The 26,557-nt window shown below is 39.8% G+C and overlaps 1 protein-coding gene across 1 annotated transcript; it reads left to right on the top strand.

The window, feature by feature from the left end:
• LOC119718739 lies at positions 1-24,670 on the top strand. Its single transcript, XM_038188175.1, has 5 exons — positions 1-663; positions 978-1,184; positions 1,884-2,081; positions 2,300-2,348; positions 23,813-24,670. Exons 1-5 carry the CDS (start codon positions 1-3, stop codon positions 24,100-24,102), a joined length of 1,407 nt encoding a protein of 468 aa, XP_038044103.1. The 3' UTR covers positions 24,103-24,670.
• The last annotated feature ends 1,887 nt before the right edge of the window (positions 24,671-26,557 follow it).

The raw sequence follows: 26,557 nt of genomic DNA on the forward strand, positions 1-26,557 counted from the left end.
ATGATCGGCCAGTTTGGTCCAGAGGGAGGCACCCTGTCCTGCGAGGATTCTGATGTCATCGTAGAGATTCCCCCCGGCGCTATTCCTCCTGATCGCAGAGACCAGCTCATTATAGCAAGGATTTGTTTGTGCCCAGACTCCATCGGACCCAAGCTGACAGATCCCGACTCCTTGTGGCTTAGTCCCCTCGTCGACCTCGAATCTCCTGGTCTGCAAAGATTCGATAAAAATGTCCTCATCAAGATTCCGCACCGAGCTCGAGTGCAGCCCGGCTGGACCTTCAGTGTACATTACACTGATCCCACTGCTGACACCAAGAACAACTGGCAGACCGATACCACTCGTGCAACCGTTAACCAACTTCCCGAGGCTGCCACGTTCCTTCACAGTAAATACACCGACACCCAGGCAATGTGGAACTGTGTGGAGCAGAAATGGCATTTTTGCACGGAAGAAAAGGCTTCAAACGACGTGACCAGGCTAACTTTTTCTGTCGATGAGAAATACGTCAACATCTCCACATCTCACTTCTCCCAGTATGTCTGCTCAGGGTGCAGTAAAACACATCCTCTAAACCTGGAATCTGTTGTGTTTTGGCAACACTACAAGGTCAAAGGTCTCGATCAGATAGATCTTACTGTCTACATCATTGATATAATTAAGGTATATTTTGTGTAAAATTTATTTTGGATTGAATAATGAAACTGGCGTTTGGTCAGGTGTTGTCGTTATTGTATATTCTCAATTCTATAAACCAAAGGGAAAGTCAAACTAAATATAAGGGAAGTCAAACTACATATTAATTTTCATCAGAGTCAATCTCGGTCAAGTGTAGTGTCCGAGGGTTGTTAAGGTTTTCAATCACTGCAGAAATCTTCTTTCCTAAGAACAATTCGTATGGAGATGTTCACTAATGAAATAAATATTCAATACTTCTAAGTAATGACCTGCTGTGTTCTTGTGTTGTGCACGAATAGGATACCCGCAAAGCCAGCGTTGAAAGCAACGACAGATCAAGCAAACTGGCAGGAGCCCAGAGCGGCATGACACCATACTCCTCACTCAGCTTGGAATACACGTCTAGTGAGGCTTCGTCGCTGGTCATCTTTGTTGACGAGGAGTGCATGGATGACGACTGGAAATGGAGTCTAAAATCTTACAACGGAAGACTCCCGGCTAAGCGAGTGAGAAGAAACAAAATAGATGATTCACTTAATTGGTATTCCAAATATCGAATCAATGAAGATACCGATTGACCTTTTTGCTAGTCACAAGTGGGCACTAGGAAGGCATAGTGTCCTCTGATTGACTGACTGACCGTGCTGACCATAACCCACATGTGGGGTGATGGTCCTTTCAGGACTAAATCAACCCATAATGTCAAACCTATTGAAAAACATCACCCCGGATGTGAAATCTTTAAAAAAAAAAACCGGATAAAAGGAACACAATGCCATCACCCCACATGTCCTTCCCGTTGAGTCGTCCGCCCGACCGACGGAACCACTTACTTACACACACACGTTTACGTTTAATACCTTTCTTTGTTTTCGTAAAACCTGTGAAAAATATCGTTTTACTCACACCTTGAAAACCCTTTCAACTTCGAGTGTTTCTCTTCATTTTACGAAGGCTAAACCTAACCCCAAAAATGCATCTGAATCTGTTTTCCACAGAGGGGGAAACCTGGAGTGGACAAGGGGCAAGTCCACATAACGTATCTGAAATCTGGTTTAAGAGGAGATATTTACATTTACATTTACATTTATTTCATTTTCGTAGGCCTACACAGTGAATGTAACGCTTGTACACCCATTCAAGGGCACCCCACCCCACCCCACCTATCTACTCACCCACTCACCTTTCATCTTTCCTACCCACAGGAGATGTCAGTTGAATCAGCCATTCGTGGCTGCTGTTCATCCAACATGTCTACTCGAGAGATGTTCACCTTCGTTCCGAGGGACCCTTCAGAGCATGGGCAACTCAGCTTTTTTCAAGCGATGATTGGCATCAAACAGCTTAACTTACAAGATGTGGTCATGAAAATGCCAATTCTTGTAACTGCTCCCCTTACTAAGGTAAGAGGCAGAGAGTTTTAAGCGAGTTGGTTACAAGTCAATCCAAAATCATCCCTATCTCAAGTCAAATCAAGTGATAGTGACAAAGACAATTCGTGCCATTGCTCATTAAAATGATAATTACGGTTTTATTGACGTTCTGGTCAAATAAGGGTGCAACTATAATATTGGAAAAGATTTAAAAGAAAATTCCCGACGAGGTTCGTTTTATCTTACAGGGATGTGGAGCTGCAGGAGCTACTAACACCGATAACACCAGCAGTGAGGGTATGTGGTATATCTACGTTGTCCCAGGCATTATCGTTTATCATTAATGAACTAATTGTCCGTTGAATTTTCTAGCTTTACTCTAAAAAAAATCATGCATTTCATTATTGCTAATAATTCCAAATACGAATTCAGATTGAATGACACTTTGAACGAGAAAACTCCGTCCCATGTGTTGTAGGTGAATAGCAATTACAAGCATTTCGAATCTTTTGCGGCCGGTCAGTGCAATGTAGACTGGTTCCGTAACCCTGTCAGAATAGGGTTCGGGATGAGTCTGCTAGTAAGGTGGATCTGAGCAAAACAAAAGCCTTGATTCCGAGGATTGAAGACTTCCATTAAGAGCGTTCAGAACTTTCGCAAGAAGCCAAAACTTAATTATTGAAAAACAAAATTAATATGCTATGAAAAACGGTTTTGTTCGTTGACTCTACTAGACTGTATCTAGTTCTACTGCTGAGGGCTTAATCCATCTTTACACTTAAAACTAACCGACTGCTGTTCCAAGTCAAGTCCACTTCTCTGGAGATGTTACAATCTCGTCGTCTTATTATTGACACCGTTATGGTGCTAAAATAGAATGTTTGATTTTGTTTTTGTAAGAACCCATCAGTGACGTACAAATTGACTTCGTCGTCGAGCGACTGTCCAGCAGGAAATGGCGCCTTCTCCACCGCAAACTGATGGGAAAGGGCGCCGACATCGGCATCGAGCACATCCAGCACAGAGATCCCAGCGACTCCCAAGAGCAGATCCACAGCGCCCTCGTCGGCTGGAGGAGCAGCAAAGGTCGCATGGCAACGGTCGAGAAACTCATCACAGCTCTTCAGCAAGTAGAGCTTCGAGACATTGCTGATCAGCTGCAGTCGTTTTGCCCAGAGTCGCCAGAGTAAACAGACGATGTTCTCACATCCTCTGATGCATGTGTGGATGGAACCACATACCGTCCTCGTCCAATCTGTCTTAATCGAGTAGTCTCTTTGAGTATTCAAGAGAGAGTTCAATCGACACTTAGTCAACGTGATTTAATATGTAGGCCAACTCTGTAACGTCCCCAGTCAGGTTCATCAGGAATCTGAAGTAAGCTAATTGACTTAAATCAAGTCGAGAATATTATTCATTACAGATAAAGTTCGTCTAAGCTGTTGCCGAATGGCAGCATTCAGAGATCGAATTCGTCTTCATCAATCAATTAAAGACTAATGTGAAGTAATTTAGTACGGTGTGCACGTGCCTAAGCGTGTTCCCTGTTTTGACGAAGCGGGTGGAAATGTGCACAGTTCTGTGGAGTCATTCGCTCGTATGATTTTATTGGACCGAGTACAGTACTGAACTTAAAGATTGCTTACCAAGAAAAGCGTAAACCTAGAATTAGCGTCCGTTTGCTACGTGAGGTCTTAGTGCACCCAGAACCCACTGCCAAAAAAAAATTTCGCCCAAAATTTTTGGCCGCAGAAAAAAATTGGAGGGTTTTTTTTCGGGGACGGACTATTTTGAAAATGGTGGCGGCACTTACACCCCTATTAAACTACTCGAAAATAGGCCACATACATATAACCAAGGTAAAATCTTGGGACTAAAAAAAAATTACCCCCCTCCAAAAAAAAATAAAAATGAAAAGCTCTTGGAGGGGGGGGGGGGTGCTGATTTGGTTTGGAGTAGACGAGACGAAATGAAATTGAATGAAATTGTCAGACAAAAGACGAAATTTTCCGACGTGCACTTAGTCTATGTTGCTGTACAAATAGGCGAATTCGAATAATAAATATGTTAAAATGGCCAGAGAACCTAGCATTTGATTTTAATGGAATTGGGTCAAGTTGAGAACCCATGCTCCTGTTCACATTGTACTGGGTTCTTTTCTTTATAGTTTGTTTGGCTGTTGGGCTGTTCGTTCCTTCATTTGTTTTTATTTTTTAACTAAAATGATTTTATTTTGAATTAATGTTTTAATAATGTGCACTGTTCAAAATGTGCCTGTAATGTACGGTAAATGCGCTGTCAAATGAGATGCAAACAAAAACAAGCCCTTAAATTCCGGTCATTGACTGGTTTGCTATAAATGACGGTGATCTTTAATTCCACAGAGATTCCTGTAAGTATACATTCAACGGTAATTTACCTTGCTGTAATGGAATAGAAAGTGGGGCTGGATGCAAGGTGGCGAGGTGAGGGAGGGGGATAGGTACAGTACCATCCAGGGCAGCTGGAGGTGAGGCATGCACCGTAGGTAGCTTTTGTTTTACACTAGCTGGATGCCGCTAAACAATTAGTATTGAGAGGTGTATTAAACTCTTGAAGAATTTCCTTGCAAAACGGGAGGGGAACATGGTTTATACAATGTTGTGTATATACTGTCTGTACAATATATTATATAGTAGTAGTATTATTCATGGTTTATTTTGTTAACCCTTCACGGCCAAAAGGCCGAATTGCAGTTTAATTGACAAACATCAAATCATTGTACAGGGTAAGCCCAAAAAAATGCAACCATTACTATTCATATTTTTTTTTCCAAAAATGTAATTGGTTAATTTTTATATTTTGGATATCGGATTAAAGCTTAGAGCGTTTTCTTTCAAATACTTAAAATATCATAAAAACAGCACATTGGGTTGCCGAGAAAATGCCAATTATGTAAAAGAAGTAATTTTTCATCCATTCGAAAGACATTAGGAGGGATTTACACTGCACCTATTTGTGCATGAAATGCATGTATAGTGCACTGTGTCCTAATCCTTACAAATAACTCGGCAACTAATATGATAAGAGTACAAATGAATTTGCCTTGGTTTTTTGGAAATAGTTCATATTTTTCACCTGAAATCCTATTCAATTTTTGTTTAACTTTTATCCTTTTTAATCCTATTTAAACCTTTTCAGCATCACAATATGTCAAAATATGAAAGAAATTGAACAAAATAAATGAATGACAATTACAGAGTGGGCTCACTATTTGTTGGAACGGATGAAAGAATAATTTCACAAGGAGTTTAGTTCCATTATTAAACCAAGTATGCTTTTTAACGCTAATTTCATTAGTTACTTGCTGTAGCTGTAAATGATGACCTATGCCTGTAAGTTGTAAAATAACTTGCATGTTGTTACGTAATTGTTGAAATTCCAACTTTTAACTGAGCCCACAGAAAGTGGTCGACCTATTGCTGGTAAGCACTGCATGATTAACCGCTCTTTAAATTCTGCAATAGCAAATCGTTACGGCTCCGATAGCACAATGATCACAGTGATCATTTAAGGGAAATGGGCAGTGTTTTACTAGTTTTGTATAAAAAAAATACGGTGTAAGAAAATATGTTTATATTTTCATTCAATTAGTATTAACTTGGTTCGTCTAGTTTGATATGTTTATATATATGTTGAATATGCTGTTTTTATACTATTATTTTGCTTTGTGGTTTTTATCGAATGCGCTATATCAGTTTTAAGTTTTGTATTATTCTTATAGTTACCACCGTAAATAGTACCATTTGGGAGACACATAATCGTCGTAAGTTGCACCTTTGGAAGACATGCGGCACTAGGGAGACATTTCAATGTCTTTCTTATGCCTCAACTCCTATTAAGAGGCAAAATTGTAATGTTGCAAATAGGCTACATCGATTAGCTCGAGGTAAAAACACATAAATATTCGTGGGGATAGGATAAGGTTGAAGTACAAAAAACCTACAAAAAAAATTATGACCTGATCAAATTCAACATACACTGTAAGACAAAAGTTTTGAAGCAAGAATCAAATAGTTGTTTAGTGTGTTGTTGTTTTACACAATTAAGTGTATTGCGTCAAAATAGTATAATAACAAAAGTGAATCATAAATATGTTTTAAAGAAAATAATTTGGGAGTTGGTTTTAAAGTGTAGCTCGAAGTAAGTTTTTAGTAGTTAGAGATAAACTGAGAAAATACGCAAACTGGTTTTTAGGGGCGTGAGAAGAGAAGGTAGACCTAAGAGTATAATTCAAACATAGTTTGAAATGAATACGACCCGAATAGCATAACATAGGGACGGTGAAGTTCTTGGTGAAGGCAGTTCTGGTTGCTAAATCATAAAAAAAAACGTTATATATTTTTTCAAAGAAAGTTTAGATCCTTTACTATCTATTAAACCAATTAACTTTTCAACACTAATTTCGTTTATAGTTACTCTTTGGATATAGCTGCAAATGATGTACTGTGCCTATAATAACTTATTAGTTGTAACATAACATGCACGGTGTTACGTAATTGTTGCATTTACAACTGTTTACTGAGCCAACAGAAAGGGGTCGACGTCCTGCTGGTCAACACCGCATTATTAGCCGCATGGTTCACCAAATTCTGCAATATCAAATCATTACGGCTCTGATAGCACAATGACCACAATGATCATGGACAGTGTTCACCAGTTTTGTATATACAGTGTACGGTGTATTTTGTATATTTTCACAATGATCGTTTAGGGAAATGGGCAGTGTTTTAGTAGTTTTGTGTATACAGTGTACGGTGTGTATGTTTATATTTTCATTCAATTAATATTAACTTGGCTCATATAGTTTGATATATATATAAATTGGGTATGCTGGTTTTTATACTATTCTTATACTAAGCGATTTTTATGGAAGGCGCTATATCAGGTCAAGTTTTGTATTATTATATTACATGTATTATACTTATTATTACCACCGTAGATAGTACAATTTGGGAGACACCTTACCGTCAGAAGCATAATCTTTGGGAGACATGGGACACTAGGGAGACATTTATATGTCTTTCAAATGCCTCAACTCCTAATTACAGGCAAAACTGTAATGTTGCAAATAGGCTAGATCGATTGCTGGTGGTACAAAACATGAATATTCAAAATTCGTGGGGGTAGGATGAGGTAAAATTTGAAAATACATAATAAAAAATCGGCTGATCAAATTCAATTAAAAGACAAAACTTTAACGTGTTTTGGGGGACTAAATTTGTTTGTGGCCCCCGCCAATAATGTGTGGATCCGCCCTTGCCTATTGGTCTTCCCCTCACACGAACACACCCTAAGTTGGCCGCTGCATTTTTTTCTGCAGCCTATATCGTCAGTGGCATCACATATTGCCAGTGCTTGAGAAGTGTTTTTCGAAAATAAAATTGGATATGGCCCTTTATTTGAATAGGATACTTCACCTATTTATTCAAGTCAAACTATAAGAGAAGCGTCTCTTGATGGGACAGAGCCAGATTCCTCGCACTCGACCATATTGGAAACCTCAGCATGTATTGTAGTTAATAGGCTAGACGGTGGCCATGAATTTAAGTTTCAAGTAAGCAAAGGATAGGCCTAGTATAAGAAAAGATTGGACTCTATCCAAAAATGCACATATATTCATGGTTTAACCTTAAAAGGCCCGGGGCAGAATCTGCCCCCTCCCCTAATTTGTTTTCGCGATACCCTTGAAAACAATTTCCCGAGTCTTGGGCGTCTTTTGAAAAACCAAAAATTCGGACCCCGGGTTGCCGCGCAGGGACAAATGTTCCGGCGCTACGCGCCGTCAGAACTGAATTTCCTCATACACGTAGTGTACACAAAGCAGACACCTTTCGTGCATATGAATAATTAATTAGCCATTATTCCAAAATCTTTTAAACTATAGTCATGAAATGTCTTGGGTGTATTCATGTTAAGTTGTTCTATTCATGTGCTGAGTTTCACAATTTTTCGTCTCTCGATGGCTGAAATCTTAGGGGGGCGGGGCGGCGCCCACCAGCTATGAGATGGTCAAAATAACCCGAAAGTGATCCGAACTTAACTGGTTGCTATGGTAACCATTGGCATCCTACACAATTATTTTTGCCCCACATTTGCCTCTGGTTTAAGATAAGAGAGATCACCAAAGTTCATACCGATCAGCTAAAGCGTTCAGGAGTAATTGTAATAACTTTCATTTGGAGGGGGCGTGGCTCCGTCCCATACCCATAGTGTTAACTTTACAAGGGGTCTGGAATATCAAGGGGTGATAATCAACAATAAGCTACAACATGACATAGCAATAAAAAAAGCAACTATATTTTGCCACTTTGGATGGTACCAACTGGTGCATTTTGGGGTCCAGGCCAATTTATGTTAATGTATTTTTTTATTTATGTGCCTTTCCGTTGACTTTTCCATCCAAAGATAATTACCCCTAAAAGTAGGCCGGAATCCCATCGCAAGTTTGAAAATGAGCTGAGCTGAGCTGAGAAGTAGAACGACTTTCGTGTCCAATTTCATCCAGGATGCCACATAAAAAAAATATTCAAAGACTGGTTTAGAGTTGGGCCCCTTCGCTTCTACTCAACCTCAAGTGCAGTGGCAATTCACATGACGACGTTGTACAAATCGTATTAGGGTCGGTTTGGTCCAGTCGGCGCAGGCTACCTGGGCATGTAGTCTGTATCCTTAAATAGACACAATACGTATAGGGGTACTGTACTCCGCAGGTGCCGGCATAGACGGTGATTCATCGTCGAAAGTTAGACACAATGATATGACCCGTTGTAAATGTTTCAAAGCTTTACAGTTGCGGCGGGGGAATCCCTCTTCCATATTGCGAAAATCATATTCTCCCATGCTTTGTCACGTAAACCATTTCACTCCGCCACTTCTCATTGTCCCCCTTTTTTGTACAACTGTTTTTGGGTGCATGTATAGCACAAAAATTGTAATCTTTAAAACGATCCGTTCAGTTCCTCTTTGGCGGATGTGTGTTGATATGTACACCTTTATCTGGCAAGTGTGTATTGAAATATAAATTGTTTCGTTCTCCGACGATTTCAACTCTTCAGCAAAACTTTGTAAGTGCGTTTTGAACAAAATTTTAACAAAAAAAATTAGTTGATTTAATAGGCCTACCAAGTAGTGCACAAAAGTTAGTGCAGTGGTTTAGTGGTATTATTGCCTGCCACAAAATATGAAGTACACACTTCAGAGGAGTGTTCTGCACAGTACAGGAAGATGATGGTGGTGGTGACGATAGAGATGAAGGTGGTGAACAAAGCTCTTCGTCAAATCTTTTTCGAAACGACATCGGACAATATCAAAAGAAGGGGCTCTCTCTGCATTATGCATATTCATGATGTCCAGGGAAATTAGAGAATAAGTTATATAACAAGGAATAATAGCGTTTAAATCACCGACGATTGGCAGCTCATTCGTGGACTGGTTGGAAGAGGTCCCGACTTCTAATAGGTGATCCGAGTTCAAATCTCAGTGAGCGTTTTTCTCTTCTTCTCAGTTTACCTTTAAATAAGTAAAGTGATGAAGGAACATTTCTCACAAGACGTAAAGCCTATCTTGGGTTTGTGTTATGGAGAACAAGGCATTAGATATGCATGTAATGGACCAATCAGAAGATGGAAATCGGATGTCAATTGGGGGAAAAAAAAGATTCGCTGCCCGGCCTCACGCGTGGCAGTCAGTCGGTCAGTCAGTCAGAAAGACGGTATACACTCTAAAACCAACTTAGTCAAAATATTGACTGGTTTTTCTAGTTATTGAAATTGACTAGGAATTTAGTCAAACATGCAAAGTTTCATACTATGACTAGAAACATAGCTGGGTTCGAGACCATTTCAGTTATTTGCATAACTATTTTTTCAAAAAAAGTCAATAATACTGACTGGAAAAATCTAGTCCGATTGACAGATTTTCAGTTGCACCCAGCTGACCTGAATGGCTGGTCAAATTTAACTGGTTTCTAGTCAAATCTGACCAATGCTTTGTTTAGAGTGTAACGAGAACAACGATGACACTAGACTGGCACTCTAGGACCAGGAAAAGGACGGCTCCCAATCATATGGGCCTTATGCACTAGTTGTCCATTTTTTTCTCGTGTTCCCCGAATGTATTTCATAAATTGTGAACTGTTGAATGGGATGGTGCCAGACTATTTATTCACTATAGCCTCACTTTCAATTTTTTTTTTTAAATGTGTCTCAAATCACAAAGTTTAATCACAGGTTTTAACTAATTCACCAGATCAGACTGGTATTAATTTGTAACGTCATTGCTTTCATACACAAGTTCCAAAAATAAAGGATTTCCTTACTCTCAATCCAATATGGCTGACTCGTGTATAAGGCCCATTGCTTTGACAATTATATACTCTTTGTTGAGGTCCCTTACTCAAGATTTGATTCACGTAGGCTATGATAGTGATTTATGCTATGATGTGTGTCCAGAAATACATCAGGAAAAGTTAAAAAAAAAATGGCGCGCTAAATAAGTACATTATGTACGATTCCGTTGAAAGCCTATCATTATAGCTTTGGTGAAGACTTTGTAACTCGTGTTGTTCGGCTCGGTCACAATGACGGCGCGCCTGTGAAAAGTGGAGGGTATTATGATTGGCAGCCGTCTTTTGTCATTCAAATTTCAACGACGACCCGGCTTTGACCTGTACAAGCCTGAACAGGCGAGCTTGCACTTGCTGACTTGCATCAGACAATGGTGGAATATTTTTTAGATCGCGCAGCACAATCAGTTGTGCCAGCTATGTGTAAGTTATTTTTGGCGACGCATACTTCAGCCCCGACTGAATTAAGGATACGGAGCTTTAATAAAGTCAGTAAGTCGGCTCGCTAGAAATGAATTTCTTAAAAAAAAGTTGTTATGCATTGCTCTCTGAGTAATTGCGATTTTTTTTCTCCTCTCGCAATATTGGTATAAGTTTTATTTTGTTATACTTAAAAACTACTTTTTTTTGTCTTTGCGGGTGTCGTAAAATGATCAGCGCACTCTCAATTGAATGTTTTTTTTTCAAGTCAGGTTTTGAAACGCATATACAGATCGTACGAATTTGTATGATCAGCGGTTAAAGGGTATTTTGGCACATTTTTTCATCATGAACGTTATGTTTCACGCAATAGCAATACGTTGTGGAGTGTTTTTGTGAGGATAATGCTGTAATATTTAACTATTCAAAGTCTGAAGGAAACAAATCTTCCAAAAAAAACACACATTCTTTTCACTCAAGAGAGCCGCACTTGTTGGATGTCTATGTACCTGGCCTCCATGTGAAGCAGTGCTGACGGCATGGTCCGTGTTGCTGCGTTGTGCGACGCGGGATCGGAACTGTATTTTGTCCGTGTGTCACGGCGGACCGTCTGACCTCGTGCGGTGAATCGGAAAAGAAAATCATGACTTTTTCATAACAAGAGATACAAATCTGATTCAAAAACCAAATTGGTGTTTATTTTATAAGGTTCCAATGATGTATTAAACGTTTTTGTGCAGTTTCGAAAATTGAATAGAATTATCATAAAATTAAAATAATTTGACACTAAAAATGACTGAATGTTTCACTGGGTTTTGCCATTTTTGTTATATTTCCAAAACGCAAGCTCGTATGAAAATGATTTAAAATCTATTTATTTTGACGTGTCATACTATTTCAAAAAAAATCAACGAGTCCAATCTGCAGATACTGAGATAGCTTTGCACGTGACGTTTAGCGGCCACAACGACGGTAATTGCATAGAGCGCGCACATGGGGACAGGAAGAGAGGCGCTGGGCTTGGAGTCTCGTGTTCCCCCGGCGGGCCATGCACACTACTAGCTCTGCTGGGCCCCACGCCTGTACGAGGGGCCTCGCGTGCAGTCCATGCACCGTATCCCGCCCGGTGAAACCCGTTGGGCCAGTTTACGCTAGCTATAGCGCCTCTGCCACGCCCGGTACGGTACGCTCATCACCGCCCGGCCCCGGTCCGGTTGGTATCGGCCGGTCATGTACCGCGGCGTGTCTGCTAAAATAATGTTTACAATTATGTTATACTGTTGTTTTTTTCATGACATTTTTACACACATACTAATTATTTGAAGACGGTTAGCGAGTTTGCAAGGTGCCGAGTTGGCAGGTGCCGATGTTGGCTAGGTCATTATATAGTGCGGCCGAGGTGACCGACAATCAATTCAGCACCACCATATTTTTTTCTCTCGTGCTCATGCGCAATGGATATATACGGAAACAATGTTTTTTTTTTTAAATATTATTATTAGGCTGTGCCTATAGCCATATCATAATAATGTAAAGAACCACGTTCCGTTGTTTGTAATGACACAACAGACATCGAGTTGGACAACGGATTGGTCGTGGCCCGGATTACGTGTTTCGTAGGCCCAATAGGCACCAGTGTTCCATATGCCCTGCTCCACCCTAGAGGCACCGGCAGCAAATTCATGTTAATGCTATTAAAGTACAAATCACTATACAAATCAAGCCAGGCCAAACTGGTGTAGGTCCTAGCTCTGAAAGCCTGCTGGCACCTGCAAGAGCTCAATTGCCTCTCAAAAGTGTGGGGTGGTACACACAAGTCACGTGTATCTAGATCAGAACTAATGCGAGTGCGAAGCCTAAACGGCGTGGTGTTCGGGGCCCGCTGAAGGGCCCCGAAAAAATGGATTCTAGACATTCTGTGGTGCGATCTGAGGCAGTTTCTGACTACTGGCAAAGTTTTAGCAAAAGATCATCATTTAAACATTATTTTCGAGTTTGGAGTCATTGAATCAGCTATTCTGCTGAGCTATATAGAATCAAATGTAGGCTCCATTTTTTTTTTATTTAGGGACGAATATAGTTGGGGGGTGGGGGAGACGAAATGTCCCCCGTTCCCCACCGATCAACGCCTATGGTTGGCACCGTGCTTCAGAACGACATACTTAGCACGTAATTTTTTTAACGTAGACCCTATATGCCTGCATGCTGTATAGCGTGAATTTGTGAAATCGAAAATTCTGAGAGAGACCCTAAAAAGTTCCCTGCTCCTGGCCTAACACAAAGAATACTCAAAGAAATTAGACTGGGAAGCCTGAAAAAATGTAACATTTAAAGGAGATGCAAAATGTTGCTTTTTATGTTATTTCTGAAATGGATGGATTATTGAATTACAAATTTTACAGCAGAACTGGATGGTTTTTGTAACAATATTGTCATGATGTTGTCTTCATTGATGCTGGAAAAATGTTGTTCTTATAAGGGGGTCCCTTTTTATATTCTATGGTTCTCATTTCCGACCGACCCTTTTTGGCTCCCGACCGAAGGGTGAAAAAGCACTTGTTATGCCGCCGACCCTGTCTAGAATTTCTAACCAGGAAAAAAGAGAATAAATAAGGATAATCTGTCCAAATCCGTGGGAAAAACTCCGAAGTAAATATTTTACACATGCGTGCATTCACAAGGGTACTGCGCGGTACGGATTGAGCTGAGGTACCATGCCAGCGCCACGCTGTGTGTGAGCACTACATTTACGGTGTTCCGCCACCCTGTTGCACGCTGGGTGCAGACCGGCGAATCGACTCCATAGACCTTATCAGCGATAATTAAGCGTACTTCCGAAAATAATTGAAAATACTCACAACTCTCCAAGGTGTTTGAGACACCCATCTAATGCTTTTTTCATAATCTGTCATTTTCTGTTCAATTTGTGTTCGATTATTCAATGACTTTTGGGAGAAAATTCCATCCAAAGATGGTTACCCCGAAAAATAATCATGTCGCCCATCGCCATTTTGAAAAATGATGCCTGCGCTACATCCATTGCGAACTAGAGCAATTTTAGGGCCCAATTTCATGCGCATTTTACAGAAATACGAGATCACACTCCTGTGCACGGCTTCTACCCATCTTTTATTATTATTTATTTATTTATTTTATAAACCTTCAAGTTCATGGCTTCCAAAATTATCTAATAGTAAAGAATTTGAGGGCACACAAATTGTTATTTGGCCCGCGTAGGGAATTCTGGATCCATTTACAGGTATACACCCCACTGTTTGGGACGAGTGCTGCATGCTAGGGGAAGGGGGGATGTATATTTAACTTGTCATCGACCTGTATGCTTAGTGAAGCTACAGGTAAAGTAATACACACCTTTTTTGAAGTTACAAAACCAAAACAAAGTGAGGTGGTTGTTAATCTAAAATCTCCAATCCATCCACCTCTCAAAATTGCGCAAACGTGTTACAGGTTGTGCACAGTACAGATGACTGGATGGACAATCAGGGTTATTAAAACAACTGGAATTATCTGTTGATCTTTTTGATCATGAGAGTAGGTGTTCACCGTGGCGGCGTTGACAGTAAAAACCTTCATATAAGCTGCATGGCGCAGATAAAGTCACGTACAGGGTGTCCCCAGAAATGTCCCTCTCAAAAACAAAAGATTAAATGAAATGTGAAATTTCTACTTTTCTTACATAATTGTGAAGCATATTCAATGTACTATTTTCTGTTAAATTTTCATCGGATTCGGTTCACCGGTTTTCCAATTAAAAGCTATTATGTGCTAAATAAAGTACTATTTTGCACTATTTTAACTTTAACATTTAGAATAAACTGGGATTTTGATTACATTAATAAACTAAACAAGAGGAATAGCATGGTTGACACTTAATATTGTTGACAAAGGCTATTTGTTATGTAATGTCGTCTTTAATTATAGCAAAGAGTTTCTCAAACACCAGTTATAACAGTTCAAATTGATTCAGGTCATTCAGGCAGGGGCGGGCCTGAAAAAAAAAACCCCAGAAACACATTGTATACGCTCTCAATGTAAACGCTCCATTCAACTTGAAATGGAGCAACATTTACTGGTGTTACGTAATGGCCTTTGGTTCAAAACCACGAAACAGAATCCAACAAAAAAAATTATACCAGAAAGAAAAATGTTTGGGATCATCAATTTTATAATTGAATTTGAGATATTTTTTTCATCAGTTAATTCTGATACACCCTCCTGTGAGAGGGGGGGGGGGCACTTTTGGGACACCCTGCAGTACAGTTATAATCCACCAAAGCTGGATCCAATATGTATATGAAGAAACAGCATTAATCTCATTACAGGTATTTAAAGAATTGGGGCCTAATTGTTCAAGCAACCTGTGTGTTGTTTCTGCGTGTTCAATAGTCGGGAAGAATTCCTGTAGACTGGGAGTTCATTTAGGCAGGTTTTTCTACGTGTTTACAAAAATACGTTTCAATGATGGCAACATTTGTTTGTCTTTATATTTGACAGGCTTGTTTAAACAGTCATGGCAAACTACTAGCCCACATTTCAATCAAGTACGACATGTATTTAAGGAAATATTGTTCAAGCAACGTGTGTGTTGTTTCTGTGTGTTCAATAGTCGGGAAGAAGTTCTGTAAAATTGGACTTCATTTATGCACGTTTAGCAAAAATTAATTTCAATGAGGACAACATTCGTTTTTCTTTATAGGCTTGTTTTACCAGTCGTTAGCAATCACTAGCCCACAAGTACATTTCAATCCAGTAGGACAGGTATTTAATGAATTATTGTTCACGCAAACCGTGTATTTTTTCTGCGTGTTCAATAGTCAGGAAGAATTTCTGCAGACTGTAAGTTCATTTGGGCAGGTTTTTCTACGGGATGACAAACGTTAATTTCTAAGGACGACGTCATCATGTTTGTCTTGATATTTTATGGGCTTTACCAGTCATGACCAATCATTAGCCGACATTTGAATCGAGTACGACATGTTTTTAATGAATTATCGATCAAGCAACGTGTATGTTTTTTTTTTCTTGGCCTTCTTGGCCTAGATATCAAGGTGTTATCATTTTTCACATAATGTCCCATTCATTTTTGTGAGGGTAACTGTGCTATTAAATAACTTTGTGAATTTGAAGCTCATCAATACTAACATTTTGGCGTATTAACGATTTATGCAAATAAGGCCTATTTCAACTTAAAATCAAGCTTGGTAACTATTATTTTCGGATTCAGCACCCCGAAATTAGGTAAAACAGCTATGTTACCAACTTCTACTAAAAATGCCTCTTCTTGCCCTAAATGAGCCTTTTTTTGTAATTATCGCCTAGACTATCCACCCAACGGAGATGCTGGGGGTTGCATAATTTTATTTAGCATGCTGTGCATTCAACATCGAGCGACCAACCCTCCTTAAAGGCCAAAAACAAATTGAGAACCATGGAATTAAAAAGGGACGACCTAAGTTGTTCCCTGTCCTTACTTCGGCCGGGCTAAGTAATTTATAAGACGTTGGAGAATCGTTAGGTCAGGGAACCATCTGGCTTGAACCCGTTTGCAAACAGAATGTTGACTACTAAATTTGGTAAATAGAGCGAGGGGGCAGTCATTTGAAAAAAATCATTATTTTCAACGATGGTTGGCCGATTTCACGGGATGCTTGAGTCTGTTATTCATTTACAGTCAAGTAGGGTTTTCATAGTAATTTGGTATAGTTTTTTATGTTTCAAATGCTGTAAGTTACTTTAAAACGTAAGAAAATATAGACACATTTTGGAAGGACCGACGGACATATTGTTCAAGTTATTCTTCTTTTCTTTCCACATGCAATACGGAACTTAAATCTTTGTTATTTTGATACATCTTGATACATGTATAAGTTTCGGTACAACTTCGTTGACTGTACCTGCTTATTTTGTGTATTAAAGATTATGTTGACTGTGTTCATTCAAAGGTGTAGAAATAGTCTGTGACATTTGTTGGGCTTGGCCTTGGGTCACGTACAATAGCGCCGTGCGCTTTCCAAGTAGAATTTGTTGTTGCAGCGGTCTTTGTTATTCAAATGTTTACCTTTTGTTACAGTCTGTTGCATTTGGATCAGACAGAGGTGGACGGGTTGGTTTTTTATTTATTTTTTTGATCGAGCACACAGGTTTGATCTGGTACACGATATCCTGTGGAGACGTATACCTACACGATAGGGAACAAAATATTGTATACGTCTCCACAGATCAGTTTCTATATGTAAAAACGTCTCCACAAGGTTATCACCAAATATATAGATATGTGGATTTTACTCAAAATCTAGGAATTTCCAAGGTGTGCTGATTTGTTGCAAATTGAGGTATTTTATGTAAGGGATATTACGTTCGAATTTCAGCCCAAGAAATGAATTTTTGGTTAAAATAGGAGCATTTTAAAAGTTAACTTTCAAACTCGCAAACTTTAGTTCACGAGAACAACTCCCCGAAAAAAAATGACTCCACAAGCCATACAAATTCCAGAATGTTTGTATGTATAGTAGTGTGGAGATCAGACACTGTGTACGGTACGTGTGTAAAGCCACACTAGTGACGCTACAGACGTCTCATATCATCTATCTGTGCACATAATTTTGTGCAACCCCGCGTCATCCAATGGTGCTGGCTCTTGAACTTGTGGCGTCATATAAACCAGATGTTCGGCCAGTGCTGTGGGTTGGTCAATAGCTTCCAGGTTTTGCCTTGTACAACATCGGGTTACCGAAGTCACGATAAAAGACGACCATTGAATGGTCAGAATCTGCAGGTTAAGATTCAGTGTTGTTTCTCATAATCTGCACGCATAATCATAGACGCTTTGCCCTCTGAAAAATAAATATAAAAAAATACTCAATTTCATGTCACCTCACAGATTGTTGAAATAATTTAATATAGCTCTATGGATATTATTATTAAAATAGACATAACTTGAGAATAGAGTATGTGAACATTAATAACGTACCTGAAATTTTGTGCTACTCAATAACATGAACTTTATGCATATTTTGGAAAAAAAAATTGCAACCTGATGCCACTTCCGCGAATGTGTACAAAGTCCATGGAGAGTCAAGACAATTTTCTGAGTATTTCCTAACAAAATTGGATGTTCCTCAGTCCCAGATTCATGTCTTATCATCATTTTTGTGTAGGGAGACCAAGTGCGCCCTCTGTTGTTATCTAAAAGTTTTGCGAGTGATTTGCATATCATGACCTTTGGGCTTCCCGCGTAAAGGCAAGTTGTAACGAGTTTTCTCCTGTGGGCTTCGAGCAGAGAAGACCGACATAAAATTGTCTCCGCAAATTCTCTCTTTTTGTAGGGAGCATGGCTCCTGCCATGCTCCTGAGATATATCATTCTGGGAGGGTACTTCATAGAAAGATCCCAGTGAGTATTTTGCTGTGTTTCATCATCATTTTGTGAGAGAAACTGTGTAGATTCGGGATGAGACATTCGTTGCATTGTACTGTCATGACTGTGTAGTTTTGTATTATAGTGTGTAGCGTACATGTGTTGAACTTTGACACACACACACACATTGTATACTGTGTCATATTTAATATATTATTGTGCATAGGGCTTTGAATATTGGAATTGTTTTAAGAATAAATTTTATTGTAGTTCATGTTATTCGAAATAGTCGTCATATCATCATTTTTGTTAGAACACTCGTCCTCTTTAAATAGAGGGCCGGCCTCCTTTTGCCGTCCCGCTACATTTGCATGATTGACCTTCATTTAGATGATATATGAAAAACAAAATGGCGTCAGGTTGCAACATCTTTCCATCATTTTATTTTAAATGGAGCGAGCCACTTTTTTTTGTATTTTCTTTTTGGTCTAATTCGAACACTTTCTTTGTGACTGACCCTGCATTCCCTAATTTCTTTACAATGGATTATGCCAGCTAACAAAAAATCAAATATGGTTTGACTTAACTTAAGTTATTTTGGCGAGGAATTCACCTATTGTACAAGGATAACGAAGGTAGTGGCGTATGTTTATACCCCCACCCCATTATTTTAAAAGACTGCCCTTGTACGTTCAAGTGCCCTTTTTCGCAAGTGTTTACCCACCCCCCCCACCCCAATAATTTAAAAGAGTGGCCTTTTTTAAACAAGTACCCCCCCCTTCTTCTTCTTCTTCTTCTTTTTTTAAAACAAGTGCCCTTTTTGCAAACCTCTGAGGCATCCCGCATTGCTTCGGCCGAGGAGAGTCGCCGTCACCGTCATGTTCCCGCTCCATTGGCCAAGACCTCTGCTGATCCCAAACTTGTGTGTGAAAGGTGTGGGCGTGTCTGCCGTGCCCGTATAGGCCTGCTATCACATTAGAAAGCTGTCTGCGACACTGAGGACGTCATGGTCGTCGATGAACGACTGGCTGCAATCATGATGCTTACTATTTTACCGTATACTTATTTTGTGTTTAGCAATATTTGTGTATAAAAAACTTTCCTTTTTTTTGTTTTACAGGAACTTCAATTCTACTGAGTCGAGAAAAGCTGAATCATGGGGCGTCGTGGGTTATCTGTTTGTAATCTCCTTTGCCGACCCTCGGTTTTGCTTCTGATGTTGCTTCCAATATTCCTGACTGAAGGTTTCGATGTCGATGTCAACTCTTCGGGAGAGAAAAAGGCGGCTAGTCAAATCTTGACCTACGCAGATGTTAGTGAGGTGGGTCACAACGAAGCAGCTCAGCGAGGGAATACCGAAGGTAGAATTGAGGACAAATGGAGCGGCACACGTTCGAGCAGCCGAGATCGACGGGCAGATGGGGAAGATATCGAGGATGACGTGGAGTTTAACCAGACCGCAGCACCTCAAGAAGAAAATGGCATGGAGTTCTGCCGTCTAATGCATGATGATGAAGAGGTACAGGATCTTCATTTGAACAACAGGTCTCATTGCAATGATGACGAGGAGGTTTTCACCTGGAGCCTAAGTCGTGATTCGAAATGTTATGACAACCAAAAGGGCGAGTACAGGTTGGTGAGATTCCTAGTTTCCTTACAGTTGAAATAGTTTTTTTTTTTTAATTTGTCGAACAATTACATTGTTGATAGAGAAATTGTTGTGGTTGGGAATTCAGGGGCCGGCTTAGTTCAGGCCTGTTTTGTGGTCCTTGATTAATATCATTTAAAGCTAATAAATTCACTATAGGCCTACTCGCTTTTTCGTCCATGTCACAGATTCTATATGTGTAAAAACTCGCATGGTGGTCCACCTGGTCCTAAGATGTGGATAGTCGTCATTGTACTACTACTACTACTGATTATTCTTTGTCTGAGCTGCTTCATTGTCATGAGGTAATTACTACAATCCTTTATTCTGTAACCTCTCATGTCATAAAATTCAGAAACAAGTTGTCAATCTGACGCATACATATAACTATATGTGTTAAAACCTATTGAAGTTCGTGAATTTGTATTCTATATACGTTGTACGTATCTTGTCTTTACCATTTCAAAGAAAGAGAAGGGGATCTCAGAACGTGCACAGATGGGAGGAAGAGCAACACAGGAGTGGCACTCCGTCGCCTAGAGCCTACCGGCATAGAGAACCATCTGTGCCCTCTGTAAGTTATACATTGGACAAAGGAGCCACCATAGAACGTGGCGAATGTCCTAGAGGAGCTGAGATTTACAATTCTAGCGCAGGTAACTCCGAGCAAGGCGTCCAAACAGTCTCTCTTCCTTTGGTAGAGGACTTGGACTCCACCAATTCTATCCAGGTCCTCTGCGGAAAAGATCCATTTTGGCTGGTTATGATGGGCCAGTTTGGTCCAGAGGGAGGCATCCTGTCCTGCGAGGATTCTGATGTCATCGTAGAAATTCCCTCGGGTGCTATTCCTCCTGATCGCCGAGACCAGCTCATTATAGCAAGGGTTTCTTTGTGCCCAGACTCCATCGGACCCAAGCTGACAGATCCCGACTCCTTGTGGCTCAGTCCGCTCGTCGAACTGGAATCTCCTGGTCTGGACAGATTCGATAAAAATGTCAAGATAAAGCTTCCGCATCGAGCTCGAGTGCAGCCCGGCTGGATCTTCTGTGTACATACTGATCCCACCACTGACACCAAGTGCAACTGGCAGACCGATACCACTCCTGTAACCGTTGACCAAGTTCCTGAGGCTACTACGTTCCTTCACGGTAAAGACACCGATACCCAGGCAATGTGGAATTGTGTGGAGCAGAAATGGCATTCTCGCACGGAAGAAAAGGCTTCAAACGATGTGACCGGGTTAACTTTTTCGGTCGATGAGAAATACGTCATTATCTCCACATCTCACTTCTCCCAGTATGTCTGCTCAGGGTGCAGTAAAACACATCCTCTAAACCTGGAAGCTGTGGTGTACTGGCAACACTACAAGGTCGAAGGTCTCCATCAGATGTATCTCAATGTCTACATCATTGACACAATTAAGGTATAGTTTTATGTAAAATTTCTTCTTTTTTTCCGATTGAATAATGAAACTGGCGTTTACTCATGTTTTGTGGTCACAGCATCTCAATTCCACAAACCATAAGGACAACCAAACATATAATTAATGTTCATGATAGTCAACCTCAGTCGAGGGTAGTGCCCGAGGATTGTTGAGGTTTTCATTTTTGAAGGTTTAGACAATTTTACGACCAAACTATTGCAAACACATTGTGTGTATATATCTCCTGAGAACCGTTCGAATGGAGATTTTTACCAAAATTTAATGGCGTTAATATTCGAGACATTTTAAAGATTATCTGTTGTGTTCTTGCGTTGTGCACGATTAGGATACACGCAAAGCCAGCGTCGAAAGCAACGAGAGATCAAGCAAACTGGCAGGCGCCAAAAGTGGCATGACAGGATACTACCCACTCAGCTTGGAATACACGTCTGGTGAGGCTTCCTCGTTCACAATCTACGTAGACGAGGAGTGCATGGATGACGGCTGGAAATGGGTTCTAAATTCTTACAAAGGAACACTCCCGGCTAAGCGAGTGAGAAGAAACACAATGGACGATTCACTTTATTTAGTTGGCCATTCCATTTAGCAAAGCAATTAACATACTGATTGACTTTTTTTGCTAGTCACAGTGGGCACTGCAAGCCTAGTGTATGCCTGGTGCCTATCTGACTGACTGACTGACCAACTGACCGACGTACCCCCTCACCCACCCACCCACACACACGACCTTACACAGGCATAGAAGTGGGGTAGGCCTTCTTCCTTTGAACATACCTTGAACATACCTTGAAGGCCTCACCTCCATCTTCATGTCATCTAGAAGAGAAGTGTGGCAGGGTTTAGGGGGCTTCATTTGCCCATTAAAAACCCCAAGTTACTTAAATTCTGCTTGAAGCAGAGAAGTATGGGCGCTTGGATGGCACTCTCAGGCAGTTTGTTCCAGCTATCCAAATAGCGTACCAAAATGTTGCAATGTTTCACACTAATTTCAAAATGCTTTGATTTTAACCAGAATTAATTTCCTGGGCTGAAATTTGGACTTAATATCCCTTTTCTAAAACTCTTCTATTCGGGACACATCAACCCACCTTGGAAATCCTTGTTTTTGAGAAAAATCCAGATATCTATTTCGTGAAAAAAACTTGTTGGGTACCAAAACGGTACCCCCGCAAGTCGGTGGGCATTCCTTGTGGGGTACCTCCCATGTTCCGGTACCCTATAAGGCAGTGTTTATACGTTCACCCAAGTGTGTATCGGGGACCTCTATTGCCCTCTTTTGTTTGTACTTTAAGTTTTTAAGGAAGACCTCCCATAATGTTTTGTACACGATTGCCAAATTGGGGACCTTCAGTAATTAGGGATATTAAATGCATAAACAAACTGCTAGGCACACCCTCAACCCTCGTCACCCACCCACCCACCCACTTACTCGTCCTTCATGTTTCTTATCCACAGGAGATGTCAGTCGAATCAGTCATTCGTGGCTGCTGTTCATCCCACCTGTCTACTCGAGAGATGTTCACCTTCGTTCCGAGGGACCTTTCCAAGCAAAACTCAGCTTTTTCCAAGCGATGATCGGCATCAGGCAGCTTAAGTTACAAGATGTGGTCATGAAAATGCCAATTCTTGTAACTGCTCCCCTTACTAAGGTAAAAGACAGAGAGTTTTAATCGAGTTACTAACAAGTCAACCCAAATTCATCCCAATCTCTAGTTAAGTCAAATGATAGGGACAAAGACAATCCGTTGCCATTGCACATTAAAACGATATTTACGGTTTTATTGACGTTCTGGTCATATGAAGTTGCAACTATAATGTTGGAAAAGATATAAAGGAAATTCACAACGGCGTTTGTTTATTTTACAGGGATGTATATGTAGAGCTGCCGGAGCTTCTAACACCGATAACACCAGCAGTGAGGGTAGGTGGTATTTCTACGTTGTCCCACTAATTTTCGTTTTTCTCATTTATGCCATTGCTTACCCTATTATGTTCAAGCTTAACCCTGAAAAATATAAAAATATCATTATTTCTAGTAATTTTAAAGATATTCACTTTGAAAGAGACTTCGAACGAGAAAAATCCGGTCCACGTGTAGTAAGTGAATAATTACATTAGACATTTCGATGTCCCTGTTTCCGTAACACCATCGTCATCAGGGATTGGGACCAGTCTTGCTCGTAAGGTGGGTCTGTTTGAGCAAAATAAATAAATAAAGAAATAAAGAAATAAACGCCTTTGGAGGGTAGAAGACTTCCAATATTGACCTTTCGCAAGAAGTAAAAAAAAAATTATTGAAAAGCAAAACTTGAAAAGTTATCAATTAAATGGCTCTATTTGTTGATTCTACTGCACTGTAGCTAGTTCTCAGGGACTGCTGTTCCAAGTCCAATCCACTTCTCTGGAAATGTTACAATCTCATTGTCTTATTGAAATGTATATGGTGCCAATGGAATGTTTAATTTCTTTTTTGTTTTTTTGGCAAGTCCCCATCCGTGACGAAGAAATTGACTTTGTCGCCGAGCGACTGCCCTGCAGCAAATGGCGCCCTCTCTACCGTAAACTGATGGGAAAGGGCGCCGACAACGGCATCGAAGAGATCTGGTACAGAGATCCCACCGACTCCCGAGAGCAGATCCACAGCGCCCTCGTCGGCTGGCGGAGCAGCAAAGGTCGCATGGCAACGGTCGAGAAACTCATCACAGCTCTTCAGCAAGTAGAGCTTCGAGACATTGCTGATCAGCTACAGTCGTTTTGCCCAGAGTCGCGAGAGTAAACAGACGATGTTCTCACATCCTCTGATGCATGTGTGGAAATGGAAACACATACGGTCCTTGTCCAATCCGTCTTAGCCGAGTAGTCTCTTTGAGTATTCAAGAGAGAGTTCAATCAACACCCAGTCAACGTGATTTAATAATGTAGGCCAACTCTGTAACGTCCCCAGTCAGGTTCATCAGGAATCTGAAGTAAGCTAATTGACTTAAATCAGGTCAAGAATATCGTTCATTACAAATCAAGTTCGTCTAAGCTGTAGCCAAATGGAGGCATTCAGAGATCGAATTCGACTTAATCAATCAATTTAAAACTAATGTGAAGTAATTTAGTGCGGTGTGTGCCTAAGCGTGTTCCCTGTTTTGAAGAAGCAGGTGGAAATGTGCACAGTTCTGCGCAGTCATTCGCTTGTATGATTTTATTGGACCGAGTACAGTACTGAACTTAAAGATCGCTTACCAAGAAAAGTGAACCTAGAATAAGTGAGAAAATGTAGCATAATAGTCCTTGGGCTACTGGGGTCTTAGTGCACCCCCAGAACCCACCGCCACCGATATTTTATAATGCTTGGCATGTCCATAATATGAAAAAAAAAGATGATAACAGTGAAAATGGTCTGGGACGTTACATATGTGTACTCATTGCTTCAACGAAATTTGAAATTGTCAGACAAAAGACGAAATTAAACATCCGAAGTGCACTAAATCAATGTTGCTGTACGAATCTGAATATTAGAATAGGTACTTGAACGATGAACGTTTTAGAATAGCCGGAAACCTATATTTTGATTTTGATGGAATTGGGTCAAGTTGAGAACTCATTTTCCCTGTTTACAATGTACATTTTTTTATTTTTAATAGTTTGTTTGGTTGTTGGGAAGTTGGTTTTGAAGTATGGTTCGAAGTAAGTTTTTAGTAGTTAGATTTAAGCTGAAAAAAATACGCAAACTATGGCTTTTAGGGGCGAAAAAAGAGAGGGTAGACCTAAGGTATACTTAGTTTGACATGGGTTGCTTTAAAAAAAGAAGAACACGACGTTAATAGCATAACATGGTGACGGTGAAATTATTGGTGAAGGCAGTTGCTAAAGAAATTGTAAATAAAAGAACATTTATAAATTGTTCAACGGTAGTTTAGTTCCATTACCATCTTTAAACCTAATGTGCCTTTTTACACTAATTAATTTTTTTGGATATAGCTGCAAATGATGTACTGTGCCTATCAGTTGTAACTTGCATGTTGTTACGTCATTGTTGCAATTGCAACTTTTTACTGAGCCCACTGAAAGGGGTCGACCTATTGCTGGTCAACACCGCATGATTAGCCGCATGGCTCAGTGTTTACCAGTTTTGTATAAATATTGTACGGTGTATCTTTTTTATATTTTTATTTAATTAGTATTAACTTGGTTTATCTATTTTGATATATATTTTAGGTATACTGGGTTGCAAACAAATATTTTTGTCTAGTGATTTTTTTATAGAAGGCGCTAGGCCTATTTATATTAAATTCAAGTGTTGAATCAACATGGCAAATAATATGACAAGAGTATAAATGAATTTGCCTTTTGTAAATACTTGTTTTTTTCCTCCTGAACAGGTACTTATCCTTTTAATAATGCTATTTTAAACCTTTTTCAGCATCACACATATGTCAAAATATGAAAGAAATCGAACAATTAAATAACAATTGCACCGTGGGCTTACCGTTGTTTCAATATGAAGCACTGTTGGAAGAATAATTTCACGGGGAGTTTAGTTCAATACCATCTTTAAACCAAGTAGGCATTTTAACACTAATTTCATTATTTTTACGTTTTAGATATAGCTACAAAAAGTTGTAAAATAACTTGCATGTTGTTACGTAATTGTTGAAATTCCAACTTTTTACTGAGCCCACATAAAGGGGTCGACCTATTGCTGGTAAACACCGCATGATTAGCCTCCAAATTCTGCAATACGGCTCTGATAGCACAATGATCACAACGACCATTTAAGGGAAAACGACAGTGTTTTACTAATTTTGTATATACACGTACAGTGTATGGTGTATATGTATATATTTTCATTCAATTAACATTAACTTGATTTATCTATTTTGATACATATTTTTGGTATGCTGGTTTTTATACTATTTTTTGCTTTGTAATTTTTATGAAAGGCGTTATATTAGTTTTAAGTTTTGTATTATTATATTGCATGTATCATTCTTATTATTACCACCGTAAATAGTACCATTTGGGAGACACCGAAGCTTCGCAAGTTATATCTTTGGGAGACATGTGACACTAGGAAGATATTTCTATGTCTTTCAAATGCCTCAACTCCTAATTACAGGCAAAATGTTGCAAACAGGCTAGATCGATTTCTGGTGGTGCAAAACATAAATATTCGTGGGTGAAGGATAAGGTAAAGTTTAAAAAAAAATGATAAAAATTCGGCTGAGCAAATTCAATTAAAA

Source organism: Patiria miniata, unplaced genomic scaffold, assembly GCF_015706575.1.
Source record: "Patiria miniata isolate m_02_andy unplaced genomic scaffold, ASM1570657v1 HiC_scaffold_1, whole genome shotgun sequence".
Taxonomy (NCBI): domain Eukaryota; kingdom Metazoa; phylum Echinodermata; class Asteroidea; order Valvatida; family Asterinidae; genus Patiria; species Patiria miniata.